This window comes from Procambarus clarkii, chromosome 11, assembly GCF_040958095.1.
Source record: "Procambarus clarkii isolate CNS0578487 chromosome 11, FALCON_Pclarkii_2.0, whole genome shotgun sequence".
Lineage (NCBI taxonomy): Eukaryota > Metazoa > Arthropoda > Malacostraca > Decapoda > Cambaridae > Procambarus > Procambarus clarkii.
Genome location: NC_091160.1, coordinates 12,144,924 through 12,156,251, shown reverse-complemented (window position 1 = coordinate 12,156,251; position 11,328 = coordinate 12,144,924). Strand labels below are relative to the sequence as shown.

General features: G+C 42.3%; 1 protein-coding gene across 1 annotated transcript; it reads left to right on the top strand.

Moving 5' to 3' along the window:
- The first annotated feature begins 1,185 nt into the window (after positions 1 to 1,185).
- LOC138363791 (exostosin-2-like) lies at positions 1,186 to 10,785 on the top strand. Its single transcript, XM_069323169.1, has 5 exons — positions 1,186 to 1,305; positions 3,502 to 3,600; positions 4,129 to 4,319; positions 8,056 to 8,271; positions 9,775 to 10,785. Exons 1-5 carry the CDS (start codon positions 1,303 to 1,305, stop codon positions 9,980 to 9,982), a joined length of 717 nt encoding a protein of 238 aa, XP_069179270.1. The 5' UTR covers positions 1,186 to 1,302; the 3' UTR covers positions 9,983 to 10,785.
- Positions 10,786 to 11,328: the final 543 nt, after the last annotated feature.

Sequence of the window (11,328 nt, the reverse complement as noted above, 5' to 3'; positions counted from 1 at the left end):
CAATTATTGCACAACTATATTCTACCCACCTCAAGACTCCGCTCCAATATAGAAGCATCAAGAAATATGGACCAATAGGCTTTCTACAAACACTTCTATTCAATACCCATTTTTTGTGTTCTGTCTTGTGTTGATACTTTTAATACCCTATTAATATCCCCTCTTGTTCTGTCTTGTGTTAATGCCACATCACCCCTCCCACCTCACTCAAATGTAGATATAAAATCGGAGATACGTAAGTTCTATTCAGTTGTGTATTTGTGAACTAAAGTCTTTGAAAATGTAATAAGTTTTACGAAACGCGCCCGTGTCGCGTCAGACTAGAAATAAAAATGAATTTTGGAGAATTAATATTTGATTTACCTCCAACAGTGAAGCGTAATGTACGAAAGATTGAGAAAATTCGTGTTAGAATTATTAATCTTACTTTTTCGGTCATATTTAATAATATATGTCTACAGGAAAGACTGCTACCAAAATATACTAATATATATATATATATATATATATATATATATATATATATATATATATATATATATATATGTATATATATATATATATATATATATATATATATATATATATATATATATATATATATATATATATATATATATATATATATATATATATATATATATATATATATATATATATATATATATATATATAACCGAGCCATGTATACGTGATAGCTTAAATATGTTTGACCATTTTATGAGTGATAAAATAAGCATTTCGGACTATTTGTGCAGGTAAACAAATATTGGGTCATTATGAGGCTTCGATCTTGTTTGACATTATGACTCGAAACTGGTTTCATTCACTTTGGAACACATGTTTAAAGCATCAATATATAATAATATCAATGAATAGTTGATAAAATATTCTCTCAACTGGTTACCAGCTGTATTAGACAAATACTGACATTAATATCTTCGACAGTAGGTAGTCGCACAATTAGTTGTCCTATCTTGTGTTTACACAGTCAGCTGTTGGGGGGCGGAATCCAAGTCAGTTAATATTACGGATGAAACATTAATCATTACTGTTGTTCTAAAATAAGAACATTATAATGATCTAAATTGAATACAAATTTATCTAAGATTTAATTGTAGTGTTTTTGTTACGTAAAAACTGTTCTGAATTACGGTTATGGTTGTTATTGTAGGTGATGTCTTTATCCATATGAGTGGCACACTTGACCGTATATGTGTGTTTTTGGGTGTAGCGTCCCTGACCCTCAGTGAACTGTAGCATGGTATTGTGCCAGTATACTGTGTTTGTGAGGCCCTCACTATGGTAAGATGTGTCTTTCATCTATGTAACCTCTGTTACAACAAGTAGAAATGGTACAAATGCTTTAAGTGGACAAATTTTGGTTTAATCATGTTGCGGTAATCTTGCTTTTCTTTTTTGGGTATCTGTAAATTGCCCAAATTATTAAGATTAAATTTAGATCAAGTTAAGGCACCTTATTCTTTCCTAATACTGAGATGTTATGTAGTTAATGCTAGAACATTTTCTTTGCAAGATTCGCCCTATACACATCACACTGGTATTCACATGTCCTGGGCAATATGGTGACGACCTCCTCCTTCCAGGGTCAGCTTTCGATCCCCAGTGGCTTAGCACTCTCTCAATAATTGTCTTGGAATTAGGCCAAGTCTCTTGTTCCATAGTAGGGCTTAACTTTGTAGTGTAGGCCCAATGGCCAACACTTATTTTTGTATCTGGATAATCATTTTGTATACTGTATGTTGTCATACATTGTAGCCTTGTGCACTTAGACGATTATTATTCGTTATTGTTTTGTAATCCTTCAGTGTGGCCACTTATGATAGTGTACCCAAATAGTGCAGTATCCAAATAACTTATATCCATGCCTTAGGTTAAGTAAATGGTACTCAGGTTTGTTTAAACTGTTACTGGTATATGCTGTTAGGAGTACCAGGCCAACTCAACATTTTATAATTACAGTGGCTTACAATTTGAGAACGTGGTGGAGGCCAAAACCGTCGGTAATTTCAAAGCTCGTCTTAATGAGTGCCTTTTCGCTCCGGCTCTTCTGCTGGATATTGGGTCGGTGACAGAGTACTGGGAAGATCATCATCCATCCCAACTAGCCTCCCTTTTCTGGTATTAGGTCATTTTGTTTGGTTAGGTGAAAATATTTTGTTAGTGCAGGTACTGTGCATGGATAGTTTTAGTCTGGAGCGAATTGGAGTAGAGATAATGACAAACTGTGGCTATGCTTGTGTTATGCTTGCAGGTGTCCAGTTTTAGCAAGACCTGATCAAATGCCATTTTTAAATGTATGAGAGGTTATAAGGCTTGTATCCTCTCATTTGTATGTACAATTAAGGGCATCATCCTGTAGTTGCTTCACAAAAAAATTTAATACTGTAGTTGCAATGAGGAGAAAGTGCAAAACAGGTATGAATATATAGCACATGAAAGGGTTACAAGGATAGAATGGGAGTTGAGATAAGGGGGACAGAATGTTGGAACAATGCCCAACCTCTTGAACCATCAGGGATCAAATGCTGACCTGCAAGTAGCGAGGCCTTTGCTGCACCAACAAGTCCAAGTGGCTTTAGGAGTGATCGAGGTATCTATATGCAAATGTCAAACCTGTCTTTGAGAAAGGCATCAATGTTCAAGCAGAACATTGCAGACCAATTACCCAAACTTCACAAATTGACAAGATCACAGAGAATCCTAAGAGAGAACACCATCACTCTTCTTGGCGCATAAACTTGTAAAAGCATCACAACATGATTTTGTTATACTGTAAATAAATCCTGCTTAACTAACTTGCTCACATTTTTGGAAACAGTAACCAACTTCACAGACAAAAACATGCAGTAGATGTAGTGTACGTGGACTTTCTAAAACTTTTGATAACGTACCACATGTAAAAGACTGGCGCAGAAACTGGAAGCACATATCTTAAGGTTATCTTGAGATGATTTCGGGGCTTTAGTGTCCCCGCGGCCCGGTCCTCGACCAGGCCTCCACCCCCAGAAAGCAGCCCGTGACAACTGACTAACACCCAGGTACCTATTTTACTGCTAGGTAACAGGGGCATAGGGTGAAAGAAACTCTGCCGATTGTTTCTCGCCGGTGCCCGGGATCGAACCAGGGACCACAGGATCACAAGTCCAGCGTGCTGTCCGCTCGGCTGACCAGCTCCCCATATGGATTACTCCATATGGATTTACTCCATACATGGAGTAAATGGAAAAAGTACTAGAATGGTTGAAACAAAGAAATCAAATGGTCACCTTAAAATAAAAATGACTGACTGGGAAAAGCTGCAAGTTTCCATCTAAACTTAGTACGTAGGTTAAAAAAAAAAAAAATACAGTACATTATCTGGATATCCAGATATAGTCTGGATTATTTTATCATATTAACTTTGAAGCCGAGTTTCATTTAGCATATTTGAATTTATGATTAATATTTTGTATTGATTCTTCTGTGTGTCCTTTGCAGAATTCCTTCGATAATTTATTCTATCGGAAATACCGCAACTTCTTCATCTCGGTGTTGATTGTCCTTGTGTTTGCCATCATCCTTTTAGCCTGCATACAGGTGAGTCCTTTTAGCATGCATACAAGTGATTCTCTTTATCCTGCATATAGGTGAGATCCTTTAGCCTGCATACAGGCAAGATCTTTAGCAGCCTTCATTCAGTCAAGCCCTTTTAGGCAAGGATGAGTCTCAAAAGCATGGTTCTTCTCCTTAAGGTGTGGCTAAGTCGACACTTGGCTCATCTTGGAGACCTACTCAGGGCTTCACCAGTAAAGGGCATTTCACTATGTTCAATGCCTAAATTTTAATTATTATTGTTATTACACAGAGTAATCACACTAACGTGATGTTTCAATGAGAAAATCTGTAGGAGTGCTTGGGAACACCCACCGCATAGGTTCGAATTCTCATCACAACTCCTACGAATTTTCTCATTATTGTTATTGTTACAATACTGTATATAATGATCTAGGAAAATCTATTTAATGGTTTTAAATATACTGTACTTTAAATTTCTCCTTAGTTTATTTTGGCATAATATAGTTAAGCATGATGTATTATTAACAAGCTGCTTCTGCCTTGCTTTAGCTGTTGACTACGGGGCTTTCTCCGGGGAGCCAAGATGCCCGCCTGAGCCTACAAGCCACCAACCACTGGGAGGAACTACTAGTGGGTGAGGAAGGAGCCCCTACCCCAACAGACACCAGGGATGACTGCCATTATTTCAACTGCTTCAATGTGTATTGCTGTGGCCGCAGTGGGACCCAACGTATATCAGTGTAAGTCTTTTGGAGGGTGGTGAGATGACGTTTGCTTGAATCTTCATACAGTTTCCTAACATTAATTACATATTACATGTTTAGCAATTCCCGTGGCGAAGTGGTAAGACACTCGCCTGGCGTTTTGCAAGCGCTTTGGCCTGGGTTCGTATCCTGCCCAGGGAGGATTGACGGGGCACCAATCCTCAACTGTTGCTTCTATTCACCCAGCAGTGAATGGGTACCTGGTTGTTAAACGATTTGGTGGGTCATATTCTGTGGAAAATTAAGATTAAGGACTTGCCCGAAACACTGTGCGTGCTAGTGGCTGTACAAGAATGTAAGAACTCTTGTATATATAAATAAAAAAAAATAAAAAATAAAATAAAATTATATGAGTACTGCATATTAAATATGAGCATTGGTTGAACAGTATTATATTACTGTAATAGTTTTTGTAAATTTAGACCTGGTAGCAGGTCTAAACCTGATATTTAATTCTCTAAGCTGAGCCTCATACACAATGAACTGAGCCTCATACATAATGAACTGAGCCTTACACATTGTGAACTGAGCCTTACACATTGTGAACTGAGCCTTACACATTGTGAACTGAGCCTTACACATTGTGAACTGAGCCTTACACATTGTGAACTGAGCCTTACACATTGTGAACTGAGCTTTACACACTGTGAACTGATCCTTAGGGGCTCACTTCAGCATTTCCCCAAGTTTGGTTGAAGCTTCCCTCGGTTTTCCTTCATCCCAATCAGCTGTTTTTTCAACAACTGATCAATGTTATTGGTATAAAGTCGGGGTGTTGGCTTACCTCGACGACTTGCTGGTTTGGGCTCCCAGTCGGTCCGTGTGTCTGCTAGCCAGGGGTGTGGTGCTTTCCCAGCTACCTGGGTTCGGGTTCCTGGTGAACTGGCGGAAGTCCCATCTGGTTCCCTGCCAGGTTCGGGCCTGGCTGGGCCTCGTGTGGGACTTTCGGACTGCTTCCTTGTCTCTTCCTCCGGAGTCTCTCCTTCAGCTGCTGTCCCATGTGCGCTAGTTTCTGGGGGGCTCCTGGGTCACTCAGCGGTTGCTCGAGGGTCTGTGCAGGAGCCTGAACTTTGCGATTATGGTCTACCCGCCGGGTCGGGTTTGGCTTCATCGGCTGTTCTGGTTCCTTCGGGGATGTCCCTTCTTCCTCTTTCGCCATCACTGGATTCGGCCCCTGGGGGCGTTATGTCGGCTGCTGCGTTGCCGGCTTCCTCTTCAGGTTTTTCGGGTTTCAGTATCATGGCGCCTACCCAAGCTCTCGCTGGATGCGTTCAGGGTTGAGTCGTCTCTCGGCTGCGGTTTTGTGACCAGGCCAGCCAGGGGCGGTGGGGTTCGTCCTTTCATCGGGCCCACAGCATGATGCAGGAGTTTGTGGCAGTGTGGTTTGCACTTCGGAGGGTTCAGGTCGCCAGTGGATCGACGATCCAGCTCCATTTGGACTGCTCCCCGGTGGTTGATTGTCTGAACCGAAGGGGGTTCGATGCAGTCCTTGGCTCTTTTGGGTTGGTCGTTTCGGGTGACTCGTCTGCTGAGTTCTCGGGGTTTGGTTCTCCTGGTGGAATTCCTTTCCTTTCCACAGAATGGACGATCGATGCCGATTCTTTCAGTTGGCTCTGCCAGACGTTCAGGCACCCGGAGGAGGACCTCTTCGCGTCGGTGTGATCAAGGCGTCTTCTGGTATATATGGCGCCCTTCCCCGACCACGAGGCTGTCGGGATCGACGCCTTTCTGCAGGACTGGTCTAGGTGGGGGTTCCTGTACCTCTTTCCTCCGGTTCAGCTGTTGCTCCAGGTCCTGGCTTGCTTGGAAACTTGCTAGGGGCGAGTTGTCCTCTTGGCCCTGTGGTGGCCGGCCCAGCTTTCGTTTCAGGTGCTGCTTGCCCAGTGTCCGAACCCGGGGGGTTTTCCGCAGCTCCACCTCTTCCAGAAGATCGGCCCGGTCTGTTACGAGCTTGGTTCGCTCTTCTCCTCGAGTCCTTGTATTTGGTATTTTTGACTCGAGTTTATCACCATTTGTATGGTGATCAGGTGGCTTCGTCGATGGTGTCCCACCTGTGGGCTTCGTCTTGGCATTAGTATGAAGTTTCCTGGCGGTCCTTCCGTTTCTTTCTGACTCTTCGTCATTGTACTTCGCTTTCGGTTCGGGTGATGGTGTCCTTTCTCTCATGGTTATTCCAGGACCGTCATCTTATGCGGAATACTGTCGCCTCATATCGTGCGGTGCTGGCGGAGCCGCTTCAGCTCGCTTTTGGTATAGATGTTACTTCTGCGCCGTTTCGCAAGCTGTCTCGTGCGTTGTTTCACTCCCGGCCTGCTCATGCGCTGCCTGAGCCGTCCAGGTCTTTGGACAAATTGCTCTCCTATCTTTCTTCTCCTCGGTTTGTTGTGGCCCCTTCGGTTTAGGATTGTTTTTCGAAGGCTCTTTTTTTTCCTGTTGGCATTGGCCCCCAAGGGTTGGGTCGGGGGGCTTCATGCTCTCCTCTGGCACAGGAGTTTCTGCTCTTTCGGTCCGGCAGATAGGTTGTTCGTCTGCAGCCGTCTCCTTTATTTCTTGCGAAGAATGAGACTGCTGCTTTCCGGAGGGGTCCTTGGGTTATTGATGCTTGGTTGGTCAGGCCGGGGGTGCATCATGTTTTGTGTCCGGTTGGGGCTCTCCGCCATTATTTGCGCACCACGGCTTCTGTGTTCTTGGACGTACTTTGGGTTGATCCGGTTTCCCTTCTTCCCTCTTTGTGGGTACGGGTCTCTCAGATTGTCCACAGGGTTATTAAGCCTAGCCAGCCTGCGGTCTATCCCCGTGCCCATGACGTTCGTTAGTTCGCTGCTCTTGCTGTCATTTTTGGGAACATGTCCTGGGTTGACATTCGGGCACGGGGTTTTTGGCGGTTGAACAGGGTCCTGGCTGCACGCTACCTCGTGAACGTTCCTGGGCCTAGTCGGGCCTGTGTTGCTTTTGGTCGGCGTCTGCAGCCTGTCTCGACTTCGAGTTGAGGTGTGGAGCACTGACCGCCTCCCGGGTAAGTCCCCTTTTTCCTCAGTCTTTGGTGAAATAGCTCCAGGGAGCCATAAGGGCTCCCCCCAGAAAACCAGCGTTGAATGTAATAAAACGTAATTTTCTGGGTGAGTCCCGGAGGCTCCCCAGCAACCCTCCTTCCTTCCAGTCGACAGTTTTCACGTCTTTTGATAGCTAGTCTCGGAATTGGAGGTATGGATCGCCGGAGCGGTTCTGGGGCTCCCCTTTCCCCCTCCCAAGGAGGGGGGAGCTGCGCAGACATGCGGCGCAGCTCGTGTGACGTCATGCTTGTTTGCTCTTTTCCCTTGGGGGAGTTCTGTCCACTTGTTTTGTTATTTTTATTGGTTTCACCAGAATAGGGGTTTGTTTTGAGGCGCTTACCTTTCTGGGTGCCTGTCTGGGTCGAAGGCAGATATAGAATGTTCCAAAATCTCATGTGCATTTCTATAGGCCATTGCTCCATGTGCCTCTCTGAAGGGGCCACGTTCTGGCCGTGGTTCCCGGTAGGCCTAGAACTCCACCCACATCGACTGATGCCAAAAGTTAGGACTATCCCTATGAGCCTGGATAGCTCCGGGGAGCCTCTGGGACTCGCACAGAAAATGACGTTTCATTACATTCAGCACTGGTTTTTTCGGGTACTGTATTATATTACTATAGTGCAGGTACAAAATTCTGTAATTGGTGTCCATATCAACAGGTACGTTTATCCCATGACTCGCTACGTGGATGAAGACCACATAGCCATCAAGCCAATGTCTCGCGAGTTCTTTGAAATCATCGACACCATACTCAACTCCGAGTATTATACTCCCAATCCTCACGATGCGTGCATCCTCGTTCCTCCAGTAGACACATTGAATGATAATAACCTGAGGAAGGATAAGATCGCTCAGACACTGGCCATGCTTCCTTAGTAAGTGAATTTTGCTTTTATCACTATTCAGTGCCAATATGTGTTTTCTTAGCACCATTAAAAAGACCATGTAACATGAACACTTCATTATCATACAAAATCTTATTTTGACACCATCTTCTGTTAATGAAATACAGTACTTGCCACCATCTTGGCTGTCATTTCTTTGAGAATGTATAAATATTGCTGCTGGTTACCATTGGCTGTTTACAAAAATATACTTGACTATGACAGTAAATGTTGGTGGAAAGCCTGAATATAGAGAACTAAGGAATTTACAGCATTGCAATAAGGAGAGGCATTAAGAGTTTATAAGGTTAATGGAGAGATGAAGGAAGTGATGTGATGTTCCATTGAGTTTGGTTGGGTACAAATAGGGGTTGCTGTACATAAGCCAATTGCCCTTCTGCATTGTTATGTTCTCTTGCGTGTGGATTGTCGAGGGGCATAGCCATTTGAGTGTGAGTCAGCCGTGTGTCGTGGATTGTGTTGGTCAGATGCATAGTCGCTCAGTACCAAGTATGTTAGCATGTGTTAGCATTAACATTGGTGTGCTCATTAACAAAGACCCGGGGGGAAGCAAACACGGGGTCTACTCGGGAGGAGCATTTCTTTCCAATTGATGCTCTATTTTTACTCTAGGAAAAAATCTGATTATTATTTGAGTGTGGAAACAAGCAAAAATATATATTCATAATTTTTAGTAAGAAAAGTGATACCAAACTTCATGAAAGATAAAAACAAAAATTTAATTTGTTTAAAATTTGGATGGGGTTCAGAATGCTACTGAGCTGAATTTCAAGGTTATACTGTACAGTATGTAGTAATTGGGTCTTGTACTGTACTTATTTTAACCCATGATTAAATTTTAGATTTTTTCCATTATTTTTTATATTTTTTATATTATGTAAGGTCTTTCATGTCTGGTAGACAGTTCTAGTTAAAGAGTATACAACCAAACTGCAGATGCCAATATATATAATGACAAATATTTTAAAACTGCAGTACAGTAGTGTAATTACAAGGATACACCCAACATTACAAAGGCTGCTTACCAAATGTTAGCGAGAGAGGTAAACTAATGTGTTTTTGGCTAACTTTTGAGCCAGTACAGTAATTGCTTGAGGCCAAGACAGAAATGGTTGGGCACATTTTCTTTCACCTAATGCCTCTGTTGCCCTAGTAGTAAGTATACCCGAGAGTCGAGCAACTGTTGTGGGTTGCATCGAGGGGGGAAGGTCAGTATATTTATATACATACACAGGCTTTCTATCCCCAGCAACATGAATTATTATATACATTAAAGCCATGTACACCCTCCACTAGTTTAGACTGTAATTTGCTTAGCTAATTGAATTTTTGGGTTCAGTTCCTGAACCTATTATATGCCTTTATAATTTTGGGAATAGGTTTGGGATGCATAATAATAAATGAACTAAACTAGAGTGCAGTCATATTGATTTTTTTTATACTGTTGAATATAATTTTGGTTATATTCCACAGCTGGTCAGAGGGTGAAAACCATCTCCTCTTCACCATGTTGCCGGGAACACCTCCAATATTTGACACAACACTGAACTTGGCACATGGCAAGGCACTCATGGCTGGCGGAGGATTTTCCTCGTTTACATATCGTCGGGGATATGACGTCTCCCTACCCGTGTATAACCCAGCTCACCAAGACTCCCCTGTAGGAAGAAAGCCAGTGTAAGCCTGGCGATTTCCAAATCATTGGGTTTTCCTTTGTGCCCAAATACAGAAGCGTCACTCTAAGGCTGAGTCGTGATAAACTTATGGAGCAGATGTGTAAATTTGTGGCTCTCAGATAGTGTACTTTTTTTTTTATCAAAGTTGAATATTACAGTAAGCTCTTGATTACATACCTGGTTTTGATTCATTATTAGAGTTGTATCTTTTATGTGTTAAGTTTTGAAGAATATATATTATACTAGGAGGGGTCCCTGGGATAGTCTCTCCTCACACCCCTCCATTCCAACTTTCTTCTTTCCTCCTCTTCCCTCCCCTCATTACCCCTCTTACTCCCCTTTTCTTGCCCTTTCCCTTCTCCTCCTCTTCCCTTTTGTCTCCCCCTTCACCCTCATCTCCCTTCCATCTTGAAACAGATTGAAATTTTAATTTATATACTGTATATATAAAGTAAATCATTACAGTGCATGGGTAAGTGGCAGGAATAATGTTAGAGAGATTGGACCACAAATGTTAACCCTTGTGTTGCTCAGGGCTAATTAGCATTTGTCACCCACAGGCATATACCAAAAAAAAATAAATTATTTTTTCTTCTAAACCTGTTAATTTGTGTTCTCTGATCATGTGAAAAATAATAAAAAAGTCGTAAGTGGCATATATTGCCCGCTATAGGGCGGGGAAGTCTGGCAAAAAACAGGCGCTGACTCAGCGTGCGTCCTAGATGGTCTGTTGCTCCCAGCTGTCAGGCAGGAGTGGCCACAAAGAGATAATTACCTAATTATTTCAATGTCTCTGATTTTTTGTTGTTTTTGCTGTAATATTACTCAATAGTGTGTAGTGTGATATATTTATATAATAAAATGAGTGAATCATCGATGTACTCAAAAATATGGTGTGCATATTGCTGATTCAATTATTATGTTCATCAAACAGTGAACAAATACTTTGTCGGTTATTACACTATATACACAGGTTATATGTATCTGCATGTTTTGTTCACCATAACGAACCACTAAGTTGGTATTGTGAGTCAAATCAGGATACGAACTTTTCATTGGGATACGAGTTTGTTGATACGCGTACGGCCGACCTAGAGCGTGGTGGCATGGCGATCGCGCCTCAGTTTACCAGTGCCTCACGCCCAGTGACTATCCCGCCTGAATTCTTCACAAGAATTTACAGTTTTTTGTCAGATTTTTGGCCATTTGAGCATAAAAGTTGTTATTGTATATCTCGTCATGGGGTCCCAAGAAAGCCAGTGGTAAGGTTCAAAGCAAGAAATCACATGTGTGAAAGAGCATAGAGGAAAAGCGAGATCATTCATAAGCATGAAAAATGGTACTCGTGTTG